This window comes from Oncorhynchus gorbuscha, unplaced genomic scaffold (assembly GCF_021184085.1).
Source record: "Oncorhynchus gorbuscha isolate QuinsamMale2020 ecotype Even-year unplaced genomic scaffold, OgorEven_v1.0 Un_scaffold_1674, whole genome shotgun sequence".
Taxonomy (NCBI): domain Eukaryota; kingdom Metazoa; phylum Chordata; class Actinopteri; order Salmoniformes; family Salmonidae; genus Oncorhynchus; species Oncorhynchus gorbuscha.
Genome location: NW_025744853.1, coordinates 55001 through 79057, shown reverse-complemented (window position 1 = coordinate 79057; position 24057 = coordinate 55001). Strand labels below are relative to the sequence as shown.

The following is a 24057-nucleotide window of genomic DNA, read 5'->3' as shown; positions in this document are numbered from 1 at the left end:
TAGAGAAAGGTACTGACCCACTAGAGATAGAGCCAGACAATATGAAAGGTACTGTCCCACTAGAGATAGAGCCAGACAATATGAAAGGTACTGTCCAGACAATAGAGATAGATAGAGCCAGACAATATGAAAGGTACTGACCCACTAGAGATAGAGCCAGACAATATGAAAGGTACTGACCCACTAGAGATAGAGCCAGACAATATGAAAGGTGTCCCACTAGAGATGAGCCAGACAATATGAAAGGTACTGACCCACTAGAGATAGAGCCAGACAATATGAAAGGTACTGACCCACTAGAGATAGAGCCAGACAATATAAAGGTACTGTCCCACTAGAGATAGAGCCAGACAATATATCCAGACAATAAAGGTACTGACCCACTAGAGATAGAGCCAGACAATATGAAAGGTACTGACCCACTAGAGATAGAGCCAGACAATATGAAGTGTATGGCTGGGATAGAGTCCAGACATATGAAAGGTACTGACCCACTAGAGATAGAGCCAGACAATATATAAGGTATAACCAGTCAATATGAAAGGTACTGTATATATATATAACCAGACTATATGAAAGATGTACTGACCCACTGAGATAGGCCTGGGAGAGTGACTGGTCTAATATATATATATATAACCACGACTACGTGTAGATACTGGTCTAATATATATCCAGACAATATATATATATAGATAACCACGCTATGTGTCGATGCTGTGTATGGCTGGGAGAGTGACTGGTCTAATATATATATATATAACCACGCTACGTGTAGATACTGGTCTAATATATATATATATATATATATATATATATATATATATATATTTTATGCTGCTGGTGAAACGTCACTTCATTGAGTCTACCTTTAAGAAAGACTGGTCTATTTAATGTATACACACTTTGCTAAAAATACTATATAACCACGCTACATAGCAAAAAGCATCACCAAGTGTGTCCCAAATGGCATGCTATTCCCTATATAGCACACTACTGTAGACCAGGGCCCTATTCCCTATATAGGGCACTACTGTAGACCAGAGCCCTATTCCCTATATAGTGCACTACTTTAGACCAGAGCCCTATTCCCTATATAGGGCACTACTTTAGACCAGAGCCCTATTCCCTATATAGTGCACTACTATAGACCAGGGCCCTATTCCCTATATAGTGCAATACTATAGACCAGGGCCCTATTCCCTATATAGTGCACTACTATAGACCAGGGCCCTATTCCCTATATAGTGCACTACTTTAGACCAGAGCCCTATTCCCTATATAGTGCACTACTTTAGACCAGAGCCCTATGGAACCCTATTCCCTATATAGTTAGTCAGTATGACTGACAGTGTTATAAAGCTCATGTCCCTGACTGACAGTGTTATAAAGCTCATGTCCCTGACTGACAGTGTTGTGTTATAAAGCTCATGTCCCTGACTGACAGTGTTATAAAGCTCATGTCCCTGACTGACAGTGTTATAAAGCTCATGTCCCTGACTGACAGTGTTGTGTTATAAAGCTCGTGTCCCTGACTGACAGTGTTTTAAAGCTCCTGTCCCTGACTGACAGTGTTATAAAGCTCATGTCCCTGACTGACAGTGTTATAAAGCTCATGTCCCTGACTGACAGTGTTATAAAGCTCCTGTCCCTGACTGACAGTGTTGTGTTATAAAGCTCATGTCCCTGACTGACAGTGTTATAAAGCTCCTGTCCCTGACTGACAGTGTTATAAAGCTCATGTCCCTGACTGACAGTGTTATAAAGCTCATGTCCCTGACTGACAGTGTTATAAAGCTCATGTCCCTGACTGACAGTGTTATAAAGCTCATGTCCCTGACTGACAGTGTTATAAAGCTCATGTCCCTGACTGACAGTGTTATAAAGCTCATGTCCCTGACTGACAGTGTTATAAAGCTCATGTCCCTGACTGACAGTGTTATAAAGCTCATGTCCCTGACTGACAGTGTTATAAAGCTCATGTCCCTGACTGACAGTGTTATAAAGCTCATGTCCCTGACTGACAGTGTTATAAAGCTCGTGTCCCTGACTGACAGTGTTATAAAGCTCATGTCCCTGACTGACAGTGTTATAAAGCTCGTGTCCCTGACTGACAGTGTTATAAAGCTCATGTCCCCTGACTGTCCCTGAGTGTTATAAAGCTCAGTGTCCCTGACTGACAGTGTTATAAAGCTCATGTCCCTGACTGACAGTGTTATAAAGCTCATGTCCCTGACTGACAGTGTTATAAAGCTCATGTCCCTGACTGACAGTGTTATAAAGCTCATGTCCCTGACTGACAGTGTTATAAAGCTCATGTCCCTGACTGACAGTGTTATAAAGCTCATGTCCCTGACTGACAGTGTTATAAAGCTCATGTCCCTGACTGACAGTGTTATAAAGCTCATGTCCCTGACTGACAGCGTTTTAAAGCTCATGTCCCTGACTGACAGTGTTATAAAGCTCCTGTCCCTGACTGACAGTGTTATAAAGCTCATGTCCCTGACTGACAGCGTTTTAAAGCTCATGTCCCTGACTGACAGTGTTATAAAGCTCGTGTCCCTGACTGACAGCGTTTAAAGCTCATGTCCCTGACTGACAGCGTTTTAAAGCTCTCCTCCGCAGGGCCACAGTGCTGAAACAACAGGGAAACTATCAGAGGGCTGCTGAAGACCTGAGGAACGTCCTGCAGACCGAACCACAGAACATCACTGCTACTGTTAGTATCTCACACACACACACCACACCACACACACCAGACCACACACACCAGACCACACACACCAGACCACACACACCAGACCACACACACTCACACACCAGACCACACACACCAGTATCTCACACACACACACACACACCACACACACCAGACCACACACACTCACACACACACACCACACACACCAGACCACACACACACACACACCAGACCACACACACCAGACCACACACACACACACAGACACACACACACACACACAGACCACACACACACACACACACACACACACACACACACACACACACACACATAGGTGTGTTGGAGTTACTTTAACCATTATGTTCCCTCCACAAATGAATGGCACCATCAGGACTCCTGTTTATTCAACAGACCGTAGTGACCGTCAGACGTTACCGTAGTGACCATCAGACGTTACCGTAGTGACCATCAGGACTCCTGTTTATTCAACAGACAGTAGTGACCATCAGACGTTACCGTAGTGACCGTCAGACGGTACCGTAGTGACCATCAGACGTTACCGTAGTGACCATCAGACGGTACCTTAGTGACCGTCAGACGTTACCGTAGTGACCATCAGGACTCCTGTTTATTCAACAGACGTTACCGTAGTGACCATCAGACGGTACCGTAGTGACCATCAGACGTTACCGTAGTGACCATCAGACGGTACCGTAGTGACCATCAGACGTTACCGTAGTGACCGACAGGCCTGGACTGAAGGAAATGGAGTTAACTTGTCTTCAGTCGTGTCACATTTCAAAGGAACGTTACGTCCAGGAAGTCCTGAATGAAGGAAATGGAGTTAACTTGTCTTCAGTGGTGTCACATTTCCTGTTGTATCTGAATCGACCTGTCTTCATCTGCATAACATGTTGTTGGACTGTGTTTTGAATCTAATGGAACAATGTGATGAACTATTTCAGTCTTCTTTTCTGCTTTTCCATCACACATCCAGACGTTACCGTAGTGACCATCAGACGGTACCGTAGTGACCATCAGACGTTACCGTAGTGACCATCAGACATTACCGTAGTGACCATCAGACGTTACCGTAGTGACCATCAGACTGTACATATAATGGAAAAATGGGATGAACTATTTCAGTCTTCTTTTCTTCTTTTCCATCACACATCCTGGTTGGCTGGCTGGTTGGTCCGTCACACATCCTGGTTGGCTGGCTGGTTGGTCCGTCACACATCCTGGCCCACAGAAACTTCTGGTTGAGGTGGATAAGAGACTAATCCAGTGTCAACCGGAGACGGAACGTAAAAGCAAGAAGATCCTGATTCAGGAAGTGGAGGAGGATGAGATACGGGAAGAGCAGAGAGGTGAGTGACTGATCCCTTCACCTACTTAGTGAGATTGAACCATTATACCTCTCCGTTAGAAGTGACTGACCTCCAGCCCAGTCCTGGAGACCACCAGTTAGAAGTGTCTGACCTCCAGCCCAGTCCTGGAGACCACCAGTTAGAAGTGTCTGACCTCCAGCCCAGTCCTGGAGACCACTAGTTAGAAGTGACTGACCTCCAGCCCAGTCCTGGAGACCACTAGTTAGAAGTGACTGACCTCCAGCCCAGTCCTGGAGACCACTAGTTAGAAGTGACTGACCTCCAGCCCAGTCCTGGAGACCACCAGTTAGAAGTGACTGACCTCCAGCCCACTCCTGGAGACCACCAGTTAGAGGTGACTGACCTCCAGCCCAGTCCTGGAGACCACCAGTTAGAAGTGACTGACCTCCAGCCCAGTCCTGGAGACCACCAGTTAGAAGTGACTGACCTCCAGCCCAGTCCTGGAGACCACCAGTTAGAAGTGACTGACCTCCAGACCACCAGTTAGAAGTGTCTGACCTCCAGCCCAGTCCTGGAGACCACTAGTTAGAAGTGTCTGACCTCCAGCCCAGTCCTGGAGACCACTAGTTAGAAGTGACTGACCTCCAGCCCAGTCCTGGAGACCACTAGTTAGAAGTGACTGACCTCCAGCCCAGTCCTGGAGACCACCAGTTAGAAGTGACTGACCTCCAGCCCAGTCCCAGAGATCACCAGTTGGTTTTTAATGATATGGTAGTTGACCTGGAGTAGCCTGCTTCACAGACCCTGTACTGTGGTGTACAGTCTGTCAACAGTCAGTCAACATCAAACGGACTGTTCTATAAAACAACATTCAGATAGTTCACAATTCAACAGTCAGAAAAACAACTCCAACCCCTGTTTCTCATGTTTCTATAGCAACAGAAACATGCAAATGAGAAAAACAACTCCACCCCTTTTCCTCATGTTTCTATAACAACAGAAACATGCAAATGAGAAAAACAACTCCACCCCAATTTTCTCATGTTTCTATAGCAACAGAAACATGCAAATGCAAGTCTAAGCCAATGAGTAGAGTTAGAGAGACATATTATTACCATTGTTGTTATTCCTTAAACACCCAACAAGTGTTTAACCAGATCAGATGATGACTGATCCTAGACCTACTAAACAAAGAGGTTATTATATTACATTAAGGCTGGCTGGCTGGCTGGCTGGCTGGCTGGCTGGCTGGCTGGCTGGCTGGCTGGCTGGCTGGCTGGCTGGTTGGTTGGTTGGCTGGCTGGTTGGCTGGTTGGTTGGCTGGTTGGTTGGTTGGTTGGTTGGTTGGTTGGTTGGCTGGCTGGTTGGTTGGTTGCCTGGCTGGTTGGTTGGTTGGTTGGTTGGCTGGTTGGTTGGCTGGCTGACTGGTTGGTTGGCTGGTTGGTTGGCTGGTTGGTTGGCTGGCTGGCTGGCTGGCTGGCTGATTGATTGGTTGGTTGGCTGGCTGGTTGGTTGGTTGGTTGCCTGGCTGGTTGGTTGGTTGGTTGGCTGGTTGGTTGGCTGGCTGGCTGGTTGGTTGGTTGGTTGGTTGGTTGGCTGGTTGGTTGGCTGGCTGGTTGGCTGGCTGGTTGGTTGGTTGCCTGGCTGGTTGGTTGGTTGCCTGGCTGGTTGGCTGGCTGGTTGGTTGGTTGGTTGCCTGGCTGGCTGGCTGGCTGGCTGGCTGGCTGGTTGGTTGCTGTGGGTCAGTGCTGTGGGTCTGTGCTGTGTGTCTGTGCTGTGTGTCTGTGCTGTGGGTCTGTGCTGTGGGTCTGTGCTGTGTGTCAGTGTCTGGCTGTGTGTCAGTGTCTGGCTGTGGGTCTGTACTGTGTGTCTGTGCTGTGTGTCTGTGCTGTGTGTCTGTGCTGTGGGTCTGTGCTGTGGGTCTGTGCTGTGGGTCTGTACTGTGGGTCTGTGCTGTGGGTCTGTGCTGGGTGTCAGTGTCTGGCTGTGTGTCTGTGCTGTGGGTCAGTGCTGTGGGTCTGTGCTGTGGGTCAGTGTTGGGCTGTGTGTCTGTGCTGTGTGTCAGTGCTGTGTGTCAGTGCTGTGGGTCAGTGCTGTGTGTCAGTGCTGTGTGTCAGTGCTGTGGGTCAGTGCTGTGGGTCAGTGCTGTGGGTCAGTGTTGGGCTGTGTGTCTGTGCTGTGTGTCTGTGCTGTGGGTCAGTGTTGGGCTGTGTTTCTGTGCTGTGGGTCAGTGCTGTGGGTCAGTGCTGTGTGTCTGTGCTGTGGGTCAGTGCTGTGTGTCTGTGCTGTGGGTCAGTGCTGTGGGTCAGTGTTGGGCTGTGTGTCTGTGCTGTGGGTCAGTGTTGGGCTGTGTGTCTGTGCTGTGGGTCAGTGTTGGGCTGTGTGTCTGTGCTGTGGGTCAGTGTTGGGCTGTGTGTCTGTGCTGTGGGTCAGTGTCTGTGTCTGTGCTGTGGGTCTGTGTGCTGTGCTGTGGGGGTCATTTGTGTGTGTCTGTGCTGTGGGTCAGTGTTTGGCTGTGTGTCTGTGCTGTGGGTCAGTGTCTGGCTGTGTGTCTGTGCTGTGGGCTGTGTGTCTGTGCTGTGGGTCAGTGTCTGGCTGTGTGTCTGTGCTGTGGGTCAGTGTTGGGCTGTGTGTCTGTGCTGTGGGCTGTGTGTCTGTGCTGTGGGTCTGTAACATCCTACTGACTGTCTGGGCTGTCAGTTGTGTCTGTGTGTGGGCTGGCTGTGTGTCTGTGCTGTCTGTGGGCTGTGGGCTGTGTGTCTGTGCTATGGGCTGTGGGTCAGTGTTGGGCTGTGGGTCTGTGCTGTGGGTCAGTGTTGGGCTGTGTGTCTGTGCTGTGTGTCAGTGTTGGGTTGTGTGTCTGTGCTGTGGACTGTGTGTCTGTGCTGTGGACTGTGTGTCTGTGCTGTGGACTGTGTGTCTGTGCTGTGGTACTTAACTCAACCCCCCACTGTAAATCTGGGGATTTGTTCTCTAATCCAACAGTCAAATCCCTCATGCTAATGGCTGTGTTGGTCATCCTACTGGATGCTATAAAGCCTCAATGAGCTGCTATCTGCCATCCCCCCTGTCTCAGTAATATAACATCTGACTACTGACTATCTGCCATCCCCCCTGTCTCAGTAATATAACATCCTACTGACTATCTGCCATTCCCCCTCTGTCTCAGTAATATAACATCCTACTGACTATCTGCCATTGCCCCCCTCTGTCTCAGTAATATAACATCATACTGACTATCTGCCATTGCCATTGCCCCCCTCTGTCTCAGTAATATAACATCATACTGACTATCTGCCATTCCCCCCTGTCTCAGTAATATAACATCTGACTACTGACTATCTGCCATTCCCCCTCTGTCTCAGTAATATAACATCCTACTGACTATCTGCCATTCCCCCTCTGTCTCAGTAATATAACATCCTACTGACTATCTGCCATTCCCCCTCTGTCTCAGTAATATAACATCATACTGACTATCTGCCATTCCCCCCTCTGTCTCAGTAATATGACATCATACTGACTATCTGCCATTCCCCCTCTGTCTCAGTAATATAACATCCTACTGACTATCTGCCATTCCCCCTCTGTCTCAGTAATATAACATCCTACTGACTATCTGCCATTCCCCCTCTGTCTCAGTAATATAACATCCTACTGACTATCTGCCATTCCCCCTCTGTCTCAGTAATATAACATCCTACTGACTATCTGCCATTCCCCCTCTGTCTCAGTAATATGACATTCTTCAAACATCCAGATAGTGTGTGTGTGGTTGTTCTTCATCCCTCCCCTCTGCATCACCAACTGGCTTGCTGGGCTCCTACTGACTATCTGATTCCCCCTCTGTCTCAGTAATATAACATCCTAGACACTTCCTGAAACTCTTATCAACCCCTCCCCCACTGTGATGTAACCGCTGACTGCTTCCTGTGGGTGTGTTCTTACTGCTCTGGCAGCTTGTCTCGGTAATGAGCCCATCTGCCATTCCCCTCTGGCAGTGGGAGGGGAGATCCCTGCTGCTGCTCCTGTCTCAGAGGGGAGACATGGGAAATGCTCAGAAGAAGCCCCTATCGGCAGATATAGGGGAAGGGGGCCCCTGTCTCAGTAATATAACATCCTACAGACCAGTAATATAACACACGGAAGCCACTGGAAAAACCGGGGAGGAATTGCAGAGAAGTACAAGGTGAACCAACAGGACTCTGACGTCGGACAAGGGTCTGTGGAACGGAGCTCGGGGCTCAGGCAGGAGGGACTCTGAGGGAGCCAGGCCGGTCGGGGAGACAGAAGTAATATAACAACCTCGACGCCCCTTGTGGGGCATCCTGCCCCCGCCGTTGGCCCGGCTCAAGAACGAGGGAAACCTGTTCTTTAAGAATGGACAGTTTGCTGATGCGCTGGACAAATATTCACAGGCCATCACGGGCTTCACAGACTCAGGTAGGGTTTTCAGTATTGTGGTGTTCAGTGTCTTGCGTGACAGAGCTTTTTTACTCATAACTCTCGTTCATCTAGAGTTGAGATTTATTATAACTTAGTGTGACGGGCTATTCAAAATGACATGTTAGTTTTGTGTTGTTCCGGCATTTTCCACGGACAATACCCCCAAAACAACCGTATGAAGGTAATCTAGCAACTAACGCCACTGCCTTCCTGTTTCCATACGGTTAAATCAGTGTGTTATTTTGCCGCTATTGACAGCTGGTGCTTTCTGGGATTGGCTACGGCAAACCAAAGGTCAGCCGCAGTAATAAAACTAACCTCTGTAGCGGCAATGTTATTCTCTGAATCACATGACAGTGTAACGTGTCGTTCCCGGAAGCATTTAGCCAGTCGGTAGCCAGTCGGTGAACCAACAGGGACAGCATTTAGGCAGTCGGTGGGACAGCATTTAGCCAGTCGGTGGGACAGCATTTAGCCAGTCGGTGGGATGTGATGTCATTACAGCGGCATTTAGCCAGTCGGTGGGATGTGATGTCATTACAGCAGCATTTAGCCAGTCGGTGGGATGTGATGTCATTACAGCAGCATTTAGCCAGTCGGTGGGATGTGATGTCATTACAGCAGCATTTAGCCAGTCGGTGGGATGTGATGTCATTACAGCAGCATTTAGCCAGTCGGTGGGATGTGATGTCATTACAGCAGCATTTAGCCAGTCGGTGGGATGTGATGTCATTACAGCAGCCTTTAGCCAGTCAGTGGGATGTGATGTCATTACAGCAGCATTTAGCCAGTCGGTGGGATGTGATGTCATTACAGCAGCATTTAGCCAGTCAGTGGGATGTGATGTCATTACAGCAGCATTTAGCCAGTCGGTGGGATGTGATGTCATTACAGCAGCATTTAGTCGGTGGGATGTGATGCCAGTGTGGTGTGATGTCATTACAGCAGCATTTAGCCAGTCGGTGGGATGTGATGTCATTACAGCAGCATTTAGCCAGTCGGTGGGATGTGATTTCAGTTCAGATGTACACTCCCGTTCAAAAGTTTGGGGTCACTTAGAAATGTCTTTGTTTTTTAAAGAAAAGCCAGACAGACGCATCACAAGTCCTCAACTGGCAGCTTCATTAAATAGTACCCGCAAAACACCAGTCTCAACGTCAACAGCGAAGAGGCAACTCCAAGATGCTGGCCTTCAGCTGCAATAGTCATTTACAACATTAACAATGTCTACACTGTATTTCTGATCAATTTGATGACATTTTAATGGACAAAAAAAGTGTTTTTCTTTAAAAAAAAAAAACAAGCGACCCCAAACTTTTGAACGGCAGTGTATCCTGATTCATCACAACATCCAGGTGGAGAGTAGCAGAGTGACTCATCACACTAGTGGTTGGTTGGTTATAGACAGTGTATCCTGATTCATCACAACATCCAGGTGGAGAGTAGCAGAGTGACTCATCACACTAGTGGTTGGTTGGTTATAGACAGTGTATCCTGATTCATCACAACATCCAGGTGTAGAGTAGCAGAGTGACTCATCACACTAGTGGTTGGTTGGTTATAGGCAGTGTATCCTGATTCATCACAACATCCAGGTGGAGAGTAGCAGAGTGACTCATCACACTAGTGGTTGGTTGGTTATAGGCAGTGTATCCTGATTCATCACAACATCCAGGTGTAGAGTAGCAGAGTGACTCATCACACTAGTGGTTGGTTGGTTATAGGCAGTGTATCCTGATTCATCACAACATCCAGGTGTAGAGTAGCAGAGTGACTCATCACACTAGTGGTTGGTTGGTTATAGACAGTGTATCCTGATTCATGACAACATCCAGGTGTAGAGTAGCAGAGTGACTCATCACACTAGTGGTTGGTTGGTTATAGGCAGTGTATCCTGATTCATCACAACATCCAGGTGGAGAGTAGCAGAGTGACTCATCACACTAGTGGTTGGTTGGTTATAGGCAGTGTATCCTGATTCATCACAACATCCAGGTGGAGAGTAGCAGAGTGACTCATCACACTAGTGGTTGGTTGGTTATAGGCAGTGTGGTGAGTCTGTTTTAGCTGTCTGGAGTTCAGCCATACCCTTGTCAGGCAGGGAGGCAGACAGGCTCAGTTCCTCTCAGGTCACATGCCTTCTGACCGCTTACTGTGAAATTGAACCAGGTGCTGGATGGCTGGCTGGCTGGCTGGCTGGCTGGCTGGCTGGCTGGCTGACGGAGTGACGGGCTGGCTGGCTGACTGCAGTAGTAAATCTCCTCTGACTGACTAAAGAAACTGCTGTGAGAACCGTCCACTTTATCTCTCCTCTCCTTTTCATCACTCTGTCCTCTCTCCTCCTTCCCATTACTCAATCACATGTATTTATAAAGCCCTTCTTACATCAGCTGATATCTCAAAGTGCTGTACAGAAACCCAGCCTGAAACCCCAAACAGCAAGCAATGCTGATGTAGAAGCACGGTGGCTAGGAAAAACTCCCTAGAAAGGCCAGAACCTAGGAAGAAACCTAGAGAGGAACCAGGCTTTGACACCTCAGGAGTAAATGTCAGTTGGCTTTTCATAGCCGATCATTCAGAGTTAGAGACAGCAGGTACGGTAGAGAGAGGGAGAGTTGAAAACAGCAGGTCCGGGACAGGTAGCACCTCCAGTGAACAGGTCAGGGTTCCATAGCTGCAGGCAGAACGGTTGAAACTGGAGCAGCAGCACAACCAGGTGGACTGTGGACAGCAAGGAGTCATCAGGCCAGGTAGTCCTGAGGCATGGTCCCAGGGCTCAGGTCCTCTGAGAGAAGAGAGAGAAAGAGAGAATTAGAGAGAGCATACTTAAATTCACACAGGACACCGGATAAGACTGGAGAATTACTCCAGATATAACAGACAATCATATGACCCACTGAAGAGATGAGTCTTCAATAAAGACTTAAAGGTTGAGACCGAGTTTGCATCTCTTACATGGGTAGGCAGACCATTCCATAAAAATGGAGCTCTATAGGAGAAAGCCCTGCCTCCAGCTGTTTGCTTAGAAATTCTAGGGACAATTAGGAGGCCTGCGTCTTGTGACCGTAGCGTACCTGTAGGTATGTACGGCAGGACCAATACGGAAAGATTGGTAGGAGCAAGCCCATGTAATGCTTTGTAGGTTAGCAGTAAGACCTTGACATCAGCCCTTGCCTTAACAGGAAGCCAGCGTAGAGAGGCTAGCACTGGAGTAATATGATCACATTATTTACTCTCTCCTCTCCTTCCCATCAATCTCTCCTCTTCTCTCTCTTCATCACACTCCTCTCCTCATCACTCTCTCCTCATCACTCTCCTCACTCTCCTCATCACTCTCTCCTCTCCTCATCACATTCTCCTCTCCTCATCACATTCTCCTCTCTCCTCATCTCATCTCTCTCCTCTCCTCATCACATTCTCACTCTCCTCATCACAATCTACTCTCTCCTCATCACTCTCTTCATCACTCTCTCCTCATCTCTCTCTCCTCTCCTCATCACATTCTCCTCTCCTCTTCACCACTCTCCTCATCACAATCTCCTCTCCTCACCACTCTCCTCATCACATTCTCCTCATCACTCTCTCTTCATCATTCTCTCCTCTCATCATCTCCTCTCTCTCCTCATCACTCTCTCTTCATCATTCTCTCCTCTCATCATCACTCTCTCCTCATCACAATCTACTCTCTCCTCATCACTCTCTTCATCACTCTCTCCTCATCACTCTCTCTCCTCTCCTCATCACTCACTCCTCATCACTCTCTCCTCTCCTCACCACTCTCCTCTCCTCATCATCACTCTCTCTTCATTATTCTCTCCTCATCACTCTCTCCTCATATTCTCCCATCTCCTCATCATTCTCTCTTCATCACTCTCCTCTCTCTTCATCACTCTCTCCTCTCCTCATCACATTCTCCTCTCTCCTCATCACATTCTCCTCATCACATTCTCCTCTCCTCATTACATTCTCCTCTCTCCTCATCACTCTCTCTTCATCACTCTCTCTTCTCCTCATCACATTCTCCTCTCCTCACCACTCTCTCCTCACCACTCTCTCTTCATCATTCTCTCCTCTCCCCATCACTCTCTCCTCATCACATTCTCTTCTCCTCATCACTCTCTCCTCATCACTCTCTCCTCATCACATTCTCCTCTCTCTTCATCACTCTCTCCTCTCTCCTCATCAACTCTCCTCTCTCCTCATCACTCTCTCCTCTCCTCATCAGTCTCTCTTCTCCTCGTCACATTCTCCTCTCTCCTCATCACTCTCTCCTCTCTCTCTCCTCTCATCCCTCTCTCCTCATCACTCTCTCCTCTCTCCTCATCACTCTCTCCTCTCCTCATCAGTCTCTATTCTCCTCGTCACATTCTCCTCTCTCCTCATCACTCTCTCCTCTCATCCCTCTCTCCTCATCACATTCTCCTCATCGCTCTCTCCTCTCCTCATCACATTCTCCTCTCCTCATCACTCTCTCCTCATCACACTCTCCTCTCCTTCCCATCAATCTCTCCTCATCTGTCTAGGTTTCTTCCTAGGTTTTGGCCTTTCTAGTGAGTTTTTCCAAGCCACCGTGCTTCTACACCTGCAGTTCTTGCTGTTTGGGGTTTTAGGCCGGGTTTCTGTACAGCACTTTGTGACATGGGCTGATGTAAGAAGGGCTTTATAAATAAATCTCTCCTCTCCATCAATCTGTTCTCTCCTCGTTCCTCTCCACCACTATCACCACTAGTCTGTGAAAGTGACTGAACATCATGTGATACACTGAGGCCTTTCACAGTTACTGTTGTCATACACAGTATAATGTATAGTTACTGCTGTCATACACAGTATAATGTATAGTTACTGCTGTCATACACAGTATAATGTATAGTTACTGCTGTCATACACAGTATAATGTATAGTTACTGTTGTCATACACAGTATAATGTATAGTTACTGCTGTCATACACAGTATAATGTATAGTTACTGCTGTCATACACAGTATAATGTATAGTTACTGCTGTCATACACAGTATAATGTATAGTTACTGCTGTCATACACAGTATAATGTATAGTTACTGCTGTCATACACAGTATAATGTATAGTTACTGTCATACACAGTATAATGTATAGTAGGGAGACATTCACAGTGAGACACTCTGTAGGGAGACATGTCACAGTGAGACACTCTGTAGGGAGAAATGTCACAGTGAGACGCTCTGTCGTCATTGAGAAATGTCTCCCAGCCAGTGGAACTGAAGCGTCTCCCGATGTGTCCAGACTGGCTTTTCCACCAGCCGTAGTAGCAGAAGACCAGAGACTAGAGACCTGCCATAGTTATTAAGATCGTTGCCATAGTTATTAAGATCGTTGCCATAGTTATTAAGATCGTTGCCATAGTTATTAAGATCGTTGAACAGAAACCACATTCCACTTCCTGTAAAGCCTTTGGTCCAACCAGGTTAGGAATGTACTGGATGTAGGAAGTAAAGCATTTGATCCAACCAGGTCAGGAATGTACTGGATGTAGGAAGTAAAGCATTTGGTCCAACCAGGTTAGGAATGTACTGGATGTAGGAAGTAAAGCATTTGGTCCAACCAGATCAGGAATGTACTGGATGTAGGAAGTAAAGCATTTGGTCCAACCAGGTCAGGAATGTACTGGATGTAGGAAGTAAAGCATTTGGTCCAACCAGGTTAGGAATGTACTGGATGTAGGAAGTAAAGCATTTGGTCCAACCAGGTCAGGAATGTACTGGATGTAGGAAGTAAAGCATTTGGTCCAACCAGGTCAGGAATGTACTGGATGTAGGAAGTAAAGCATTTAGTCCAACCAGGTTAGGAATGTACTGGATGTAGGAAGTAAAGCATTTGGTCCAACCAGGTCAGGAATGTACTGGATGTAGGAAGTAAAGCATTTGGTCCAACCAGGTAAAGCATTTAGTCCAACCAGGATCAGGAATGTACTGGATGTAGGAAGTAAAGCATTTAGTCCAACCAGGTCAGGAATGTACTGGATGTAGGAAGTAAAGCATTTGGTCCAACCAGGTTAGGAATGTACTGGATGTAGGAAGTAAAGCATTTGGTCCAACCAGGTCAGGAATGTACTGGATGTAGGAAGTAAAGCATTTGGTCCAACCAGGTCAGGAATGTACTGGATGTAGGAAGTAAAGCATTTAGTCCAACCAGGTTAGGAATGTACTGGATGTAGGAAGTAAAGCATTTGGTCCAACCAGGTTAGGAATGTACTGGATGTAGGAAGTAAAGCATTTGGTCCAACCAGGTCAGGAATGTACTGGATGTAGGAAGTAAAGCATTTGGTCCAACCAGGTCAGGAATGTACTGGATGTAGGAAGTAAAGCATTTAGTCCAACCAGGTTAGGAATGTACTGGATGTAGGAAGTAAAGCATTTGGTCCAACCAGGTTAGGAATGTACTGGATGTAGGAAGTAAAGCATTTGGTCCAACCAGGTCAGGAATGTACTGGATGTAGGAAGTAAAGCATTTGGTCCAACCAGGTCAGGAATGTACTGGATGTAGGAAGTAAAGCATTTAGTCCAACCAGGTTAGGAATGTACTGGATGTAGGAAGTAAAGCATTTGGTCCAACCAGGTTAGGAATGTACTGGATGTAGGAAGTAAAGCATTTGGTCCAACCAGGTCAGGAATGTACTGGATGTAGGAAGTAAAGCATTTGGTCCAACCAGGTCAGGAATGTACTGGATGTAGGAAGTAAAGCATTTAGTCCAACCAGGTTAGGAATGTACTGGATGTAGGAAGTAAAGCATTTGCTCCAACCAGGTCAGGAATGTACTGGATGTAGGAAGTAAAGCATTTGCTCCAACCAGGTCAGGAATGTACTGGATGTAGGAAGTCAGCTGGGAATGAGTCAGATCTGGTGAGACCACAGACAGTGTTTAAACATAGAGAGGAGACGATGTCATTGTGACATTATAACCGTAAACACCTAACATCTGATCCCAGTACAGGCCTCTGGAAGTCACATTATAACCGTAAACACCTAACATCTGATCCCAGTACAGGCCTCTGGAAGTCACATTATAACAGTGTATTCCTAACGTCTGATCCCAGTACAGGCCTCTGGAAGTCACATTATAACCGTAAACACCTAACATCTGATCCCAGTACAGGCCTCTGGAAGTCACATTATAACCGTAAACACCTAACATCTGATCCCAGTACAGGCCTCAGGAAGTCACATTATAACAGTGTATTCCTAACATCTGATCCCAGTACAGGCCTCAGGAAGTCACATTATAACAGTGTATTCCTAACATCTGATCCCAGTACAGACCTCTGGGTCAAACAGAACGACAACATCTCCGTATTTAACATCCTGGGTTTGTTTTCATTAGAATCACCTCCCGTGTATCAACATGCCCAGTCCGTGTCACACCCAGATCCCAGGGGCACATTCAACTACTACTTTCATACTGTGGTACAGTTCAAACCAAAAAGCCTTCCTCATTATCCTCACCTCAGACCTTTATCAATGATTCATACTAGCAGGCAACAGCACGCTCCGTATCGACAGCCCACTCAGACTGACCACTACAGCCCCACGATGGTTACAACTTGACTGTCTGAGTCTGTGTAGTAATGTCTCTGTGTCTGGTTGGTAGGATTGGACAGTCCTGAGGACCTGTGTAATAATGTCTCTGTGTCTGGTTGATAGGATTGGACAGCCCTGAGGACCTGTGTAATAATGTCTCTGTGTCTGGTTGGTAGGATTGGACAGCCCTGAGGACCTGTGTAATAATGTCTCTGTGTCTGGTTGGTAGGATTGGACAGCCCTGAGGACCTGTGTAATAATGTCTCTGTCTGGTTGGTAGGATTGGACAGTCCTGAGGACCTGTGTAATAATGTCTCTGTCTGGTTGGTAGGATTGGACAGCCCTGAGGACCTGTGTAATAATGTCTCTGTGTCTGGTTGGTAGGATTGGACAGTCCTGAGGACCTGTGTAATAATGTCTCTGTGTCTGGTTGGTAGGATTGAACAGTCCTGAGGACCTGTGTAATAATGTCTCTGTGTCTGGTTGGTAGGATTGGACAGTCCTGAGGACCTGTGTAATAATGTCTCTGTCTGGTTGGTAGGATTGGACAGCCCTGAGGACCTGTGTAATAATGTCTGTGTCTGGTTGGTAGGATTGGACAGTCCTGAGGACCTGTGTAATAATGTCTCTGTGTCTGGTTGGTAGGATTGGACAGTCCTGAGGACCTGTGTAATAATGTCTCTGTCTGGTTGGTAGGATTGGACAGCCCTGAGGACCTGTGTAATAATGTCTGTGTCTGGTTGGTAGGATTGGACAGTCCTGAGGACCTGTGTAATAATGTCTCTGTGTCTGGTTGGTAGGATTGGACAGTCCTGAGGACCTGTGTAATAATGTCTCTGTCTGGTTGGTAGGATTGGACAGTCCTGAGGACCTGTGTAATAATGTCTCTGTCTGGTTGGTAGGATTGGACAGCCCTGAGGACCTGTGTAATAATGTCTCTGTGTCTGGTTGGTAGGATTGGACAGTCCTGAGGACCTGTGTAATAATGTCTCTGTGTCTGGTTGGTAGGATTGAACAGTCCTGAGGACCTGTGTAATAATGTCTCTGTGTCTGGTTGGTAGGATTGGACAGTCCTGAGGACCTGTGTAATAATGTCTCTGTCTGGTTGGTAGGATTGGACAGCCCTGAGGACCTGTGTAATAATGTCTGTGTCTGGTTGGTAGGATTGGACAGTCCTGAGGACCTGTGTAATAATGTCTCTGTGTCTGGTTGGTAGGATTGGACAGTCCTGAGGACCTGTGTAATAATGTCTCTGTGTCTGGTTGGTAGGATTGGACAGTCCTGAGGACCTGTGTAATAATGTCTCTGTGTCTGGTTGGTAGGATTGGACAGTCCTGAGGACCTGTGTAATAATGTCTCTGTGTCTGGTTGGTAGGATTGGACAGTCCTGAGGACCTGTGTAATAATGTCTCTGTGTCTGGTTGGTAGGATTGGACAGTCCTGAGGACCTGTGTAATAATGTCTCTGTGTCTGGTTGGTAGGATTGGACAGTCCTGAGGACCTGTGTAATAATGTCTCTGTGTCTGGTTGGTAGGATTGGACAGTCCTGAGGACCTGTGTAATAATGTCTCTGTGTCTGGTTGGTAGGATTGGACAGCCCTGAGGACCTGTGTAATAATGTCTCTGTGTCTGGTTGGTAGGATTGGACAGTCCTGAGGACCTGTGTAATAATGTCTCTGTGTCTGGTTGGTAGGATTGGACAGCCCTGAGGACCTGTGTAATAATGTCTCTGTGTCTGGTTGGTAGGATTGGACAGTCCTGAGGACCTGTGTAATAATGTCTCTGTGTCTGGTTGGTAGGATTGGACAGCCCTGAGGACCTGTGTAATAATGTCTCTGTGTCTGGTTGGTAGGATTGGACAGCCCTGAGGACCTGTGTAATAATGTCTCTGTGTCTCGTTGATAGGATTGGACAGTCCTGAGGACCTGACCTGTGTAGTAATGTCTCTGTGTCTGGTTGGTAGGATTGGACAGCCCTGAGGACCTGTGTAATAATGTCTCTGTGTCTGGTTGGTAGGATTGGACAGTCCTGAGGACCTGTGTAATAATGTATCTGTGTCTGGTTGGTAGGATTGGACAGCCCTGAGGACCTGTGTAATAATGTCTCTGTGTCTGGTTGGTAGGATTGGACAGCCCTGAGGACCTGTGTAGTAATGTCTCTGTGTCTGGTTGGTAGGATTGGACAGCCCTGAGGACCTGTGTAATAATGTCTGTCTGGTTGGTAGGATTGGACAGCCCTGAGGACCTGTGTGTGCTCTACTCTAACAGAGCAGCCTGCTACCTGAAAGATGGAAACAGTCCTGAGGACCTGGTTGTAGGATTGGACAGCCCTGAATGTCTCTGTGTCTGGTTGGTAGGATTGGACAGCCCTGAGGACCTGTGTAATAATGTCTCTGTGTCTGGTTGGTAGGATTGGACAGCCCTGAGGACCTGGACCTGTGTAATAATGTCTAATGTCTCTGTGTCTGGTTGGTAGGATTGGACAGCCCTGAGGACCTGTGTAATAATGTCTCTGTGTCTGGTTGGTAGGATTGGACTGTGTAATAAGTCTGTGTCTGATTGGACCTGTGTAATAATGTCTCTGTGTCTGGTTGGTAGGATTGGACAGTCCTGAGGACCTGTGTGTGCTCTACTCTAACAGAGCAGCCTGCTACCTGAAAGATGGAAACAGCCCTGAGGACCTGTGTAATAATGTCTCTGTGTCTGGTTGGTAGGATTGGACAGTCCTGAGGACCTGTGTAATAATGTCTCTGTGTCTGGTTGGTAGGATTGGACAGTCCTGAGGACCTGTGTAATAATGTCTCTGTGTCTGGTTGGTAGGATTGGACAGCCCTGAGGACCTGTGTAATAATGTCTCTGTGTCTGGTTGGTAGGATTGGACAGTCCTGAGGACCTGTGTAATAATGTCTCTGTGTCTGGTTGGTAGGATTGGACAGCCCTGAGGACCTGTGTAATAATGTCTCTGTGTCTGGTTATAGGATTGGACAGTCCTGAGGACCTGTGTGTAATAATGTCTCTGTGTCTGGTTGGTAGGATTGGACAGCCCTGAGGACCTGTGTAATAATGTCTCTGTGTCTGGTTGGTAGGATTGGACAGCCCTGAGGACCTGTGTAATAATGTCTCTGTGTCTCGTTGATAGGATTGGACAGTCCTGAGGACCTGTGTAGTAATGTCTCTGTGTCTGGTTGGTAGGATTGGACAGCCCTGAGGACCTGTGTAATAATGTCTCTGTGTCTGGTTGGTAGGATTGGACAGTCCTGAGGACCTGTGTAATAATGTATCTGTGTCTGGTTGGTAGGATTGGACAGCCCTGAGGACCTGTATAATAATGTCTCTGTGTCTGGTTGGTAGGATTGGACAGCCCTGAGGACCTGTGTAGTAATGTCTCTGTGTCTGGTTGGTAGGATTGGACAGCCCTGAGGACCTGTGTAATAATGTCTGTCTGGTTGGTAGGATTGGACAGCCCTGAGGACCTGTGTAATAATGTCTCTGTGTCTGGTTGGTAGGATTGGACAGCCCTGAGGACCTGTGTAGTAATGTCTCTGTGTCTGGTTGGTAGGATTGGACAGCCCTGAGGACCTGTGTAATAATGTCTGTCTGGTTGGTAGGATTGGACAGTCCTGAGGACCTGTGTAATAATGTCTCTGTGTCTGGTTGGTAGGATTGGACAGTCCTGAGGACCTGTGTGTGCTCTACTCTAACAGAGCAGCCTGCTACCTGAAAGATGGAAACAGTCCTGAGGACCTGTGTAGTAATGTCTCTGTGTCTGGTTGGTAGGATTGGACAGTCCTGAGGACCTGTGTAATAATGTCTCTGTCTGGTTGGTAGGATTGGACAGTCCTGAGGACCTGTGTAATAATGTCTCTGTGTCTGGTTGGTAGGATTGGACAGCCCTGAGGACCTGTGTAATAATGTCTCTGTGTCTGGTTGGTAGGATTGGACAGCCCTGAGGACCTGTGTAATAATGTCTCTGTGTCTGGTTGGAAGGATTGGAAACAGCCCTGAGGACCTGTGTAATAATGTCTCTGTGTCTGGTTGGTAGGATTGGACAGCCCTGAGGACCTGTGTAATAATGTCTCTGTGTCTGGTTGGTAGGATTGGACAGCCCTGAGGACCTGTGTGTGCTCTACTCTAACAGAGCAGCCTGCTACCTGAAAGATGGAAACAGCCCTGAGGACCTGTGTAATAATGTCTCTGTGTCTGGTTGGTAGGATTGGACAGTCCTGAGGACCTGTGTAATAATGTCTCTGTCTGGTTGGTAGGATTGGACAGCCCTGAGGACCTGTGTAATAATGTCTCTGTGTCTGGTTGGAAGGATTGGACAGTCCTGAGGACCTGTGTGTAATGTCTCTGTGTCTGGTTGGTAGGATTGGACAGCCCTGAGGACCTGTAATAATGTCTCTGTCTGGTTGGTAGGATTGGACAGCCCTGAGGACCTGTGTAATAATGTCTCTGTGTCTGGTTGGTAGGATTGGACAGCCCTGAGGACCTGTGTAATAATGTCTCTGTGTCTGGTTGGTAGGATTGGACAGTCCTGAGGACCTGTGTAATAATGTCTCTGTCTGGTTGGTAGGATTGGACAGCCCTGAGGACCTGTGTAATAATGTCTCTGTGTCTGGTTGGTAGGATTGGACAGTCCTGAGGACCTGTGTGTGCTCTACTCTAACAGAGCAGCCTGCTACCTGAAAGATGGAAACAGCTCTGAGTGTATACAGGACTGCACCAGGTGAGACCCTCCTCAACAACTATACATTATCATATACATTATCATATACATTATTACAGACATTATTACAGACATTATTACAGACATTATAGACATTATCATATACATTATTACAGACATTATAGACATTATCATATACATTATTCATAGACATTATTACAGACATTACAGACATTATAGACATTATCATTACAGACATTATTACAGACATTATAGACATTATCACAGACATTATTACAGACATTATTACAGACATTATAGACATTATCATATACATTATTACAGACATTATAGACATTATCATATACATTATTACAGACATTATTACAGACATTATAGACATTATCATATACATTATTACAGACATTATTACAGACATTATAGACATTATCACAGACATTATTACAGACATTATTACAGACATTATAGACATTATTACAGACATTATAGACATTATCATATACATTATTACAGACATTATTACAGACATTATAGACATTATCATAGACATTATTACAGACATTATCATATACATTATTACAGACATTATTACAGACATTATAGACATTATCATAGACATTATTACAGACATTATTATATACATTATCATATACATTATTACAGACATTATTATAGACATTATCATAGACATTATTACAGACATTATTATATACATTATCATATACATTATTACAGACATTATTACAGACATTATAGACATTATCATAGACATTATTACAGACATTATAGACATTATCATAGACATTATTACAGACATTATAGACATTATCATATACATTATTACAGACATTATTACAGACATTATAGACATTATCATAGACATTATTACAGACATTATTATATACATTATCATATACATTATTACAGACATTATCATATACATTATTCAGACATTATTATATACATTATTACAGACATTATTACAGACATTATTATATACATTATCATATACATTATTACAGACATTATTATAGACATTATAGACATTAGCATAGACATTATATACATTATTATAGACATTACAGACATTATCATATACATTATTACAGACATTATTATAGACATTATAGACATTATCATAGACATTATTTCAGACATTATCATATGCATTATTACAGGCATTATCATATACATTATTCAATACATTATTACAGGCATTATTAGACATTATTATAGACATTATTATAGACATTATCATAGACATTGTTATAGACATTATCAGACATTATTACAGACATTATCATAGACATTATTACGGACATTATCGTATACATTTTTACAGACATTATCATAGACATTATATACATTATTATAGACATTATAGACATTATCATAGACATTCTTATAGACATTATTACAGACATGATTATAGACATTATTATAGACATGATTATAGACATTATTATAGACATAGACATTATAGACATTATTATAGAGATAGACATTATCACAGACATTATAGATATTATTATATACATTATTATATACATTATAGACATTATTATAGACATAGACATTATTATAGACGTTACTATAGACATTATAGAGACATTAGACATTATTATATACATTATTATAGACATTAAACATTATTTTAGACATTATAGACATTATTATAGACATTATTATTATAGAGATGTTCACCAAGATCACATTTACATGTGAAGACTTGTAAAAGGCAAGGAGTTCATTGGTTGGTTGGTTCATTGTGGTTCGTTTTGAATGGTCGGCCAAGGTGAAGCTTCTAGATCATACCGGGAACCTGTCCTTCTCCATTATTACATTATCTGTGTCCTTCCTCCTTGTTATTATAGACATTATTATAGACATTATCGACATCATTATAGACATGATTATAGACATCCTCCTTCCAGAACGGTCCTTCTTAGTCTCTATCCCATATGGCAGTCTATTCCCTATGCAGACCACAGGGCAGTCTAGTTCCCTACTGCAGACCACAGGGACCAGTCTATTCCCTATATAGTGCCCTACTGCAGACTACAGGGACCAGTCTATTCCCTATATAGTGCCCTACTGCAGACCACAGGGACCAGTCTATTCCCTATATAGTGCCCTACTGCAGACTACAGGGACCAGTCTATTCCCTATATAGTGCCCTACTGCAGACCACAGGGACCAGTCTATTCCCTATATAGTGCCCTACTGCAGACCACAGGGACCAGTCTATTCCCTATATAGTGCCCTACTGCAGACATTTACATACATTACATTTTCATTTATATAGTGCTCTTATCCAGAGCCTTACAGGGACCAGTCTATTCCCTATATAGTGCCCTACTGCAGACCACAGGGACCAGTCTATTCCCTATATAGTGCCCTACTGCAGACTACAGGGACCAGTCTATTCCCTATATAGTGCCCTACTGCAGACCACAGGGACCAGTCTATTCCCTATATAGTGCCCTACTGCAGACCACAGGGACCAGTCTATTCCCTATATAGTGCCCTACTGCAGACTACAGGGACCAGTCTCTTCCCTATATAGTGCCCTACTGCAGACCACAGGGACCAGTCTATTCCCTATATAGTGCCCTACTGCAGACCACAGGGACCAGTCTATTGGTTGGCCTTGGCTGGTCTGGTTGAAACCATAGAGGAGGCTTGGCTGGTCTGGTTGAAACCATAGAGGAGGCTTGGCTTGGTCTGGCCCTTGAAACCATAGAGGAGGCTTGGTTGGCCTGGTTGAAACCATAGAGGAGGCTTGGCTGGTCTGGTTGGTCTGGTTGAAACCATAGAGGAGGCTTGGCTGGTCTGGTTGAAACCATAGAGGAGGCTTGGCTGGTCTGGTTGAAACCATAGAGGAGGCTTGGCTGGTCTGGTTGAAACCATAGAGGAGGCTTGGCTGGTCTGGCTGGTCTGGTTGAAACCATAGAGGAGGCTTGGCTGGTCTGGTTGAAACCATAGAGGAGGCTTGGCTGGTCTGGTTGAAACCATAGAGGAGGCTTGGCTGGTCTGGTTGAAACCATAGAGGAGGCTTGGTTGGCCTGGTTGAAACCATAGAGGAGGCTTGGTTGGTCTGGTTGAAACCATAGAGGAGGCTTGGCTGGTCTAGTTGGTCTGGTTGAAACCATAGAGGAGGCTTGGCTGGTCTGGTTGAAACCATAGAGGAGGCTTGGCTGGTCTGGTTGAAACCATAGAGGAGGCTTGGTTGGCCTGGTTGAAACCATAGAGGAGGCTTGGTTGGTCTGGTTGAAACCATAGAGGAGGCTTTGGCTGGTGAAACCTAGAGGAGTTGGTCTGGTTGAAACCATAGAG

At 45.7% G+C, this 24057-nt stretch overlaps 1 protein-coding gene across 1 annotated transcript in view; it reads left to right on the top strand.

Moving 5' to 3' along the window:
- LOC124017150 (sperm-associated antigen 1-like) overlaps window positions 1-24057 on the top strand; it is a 59996-nt gene that overhangs the window by 6054 nt on the left and 29885 nt on the right. Inside the window, 7 exon segments of the mRNA XM_046332545.1 lie at window positions 2613-2719; window positions 3957-4074; window positions 4134-4254; window positions 4366-4577; window positions 8333-8361; window positions 8364-8478; window positions 20661-20760. Of these exon segments, the coding sequence (XP_046188501.1) occupies window positions 2613-2719; window positions 3957-4074; window positions 4134-4254; window positions 4366-4577; window positions 8333-8361; window positions 8364-8478; window positions 20661-20760 (802 nt within the window).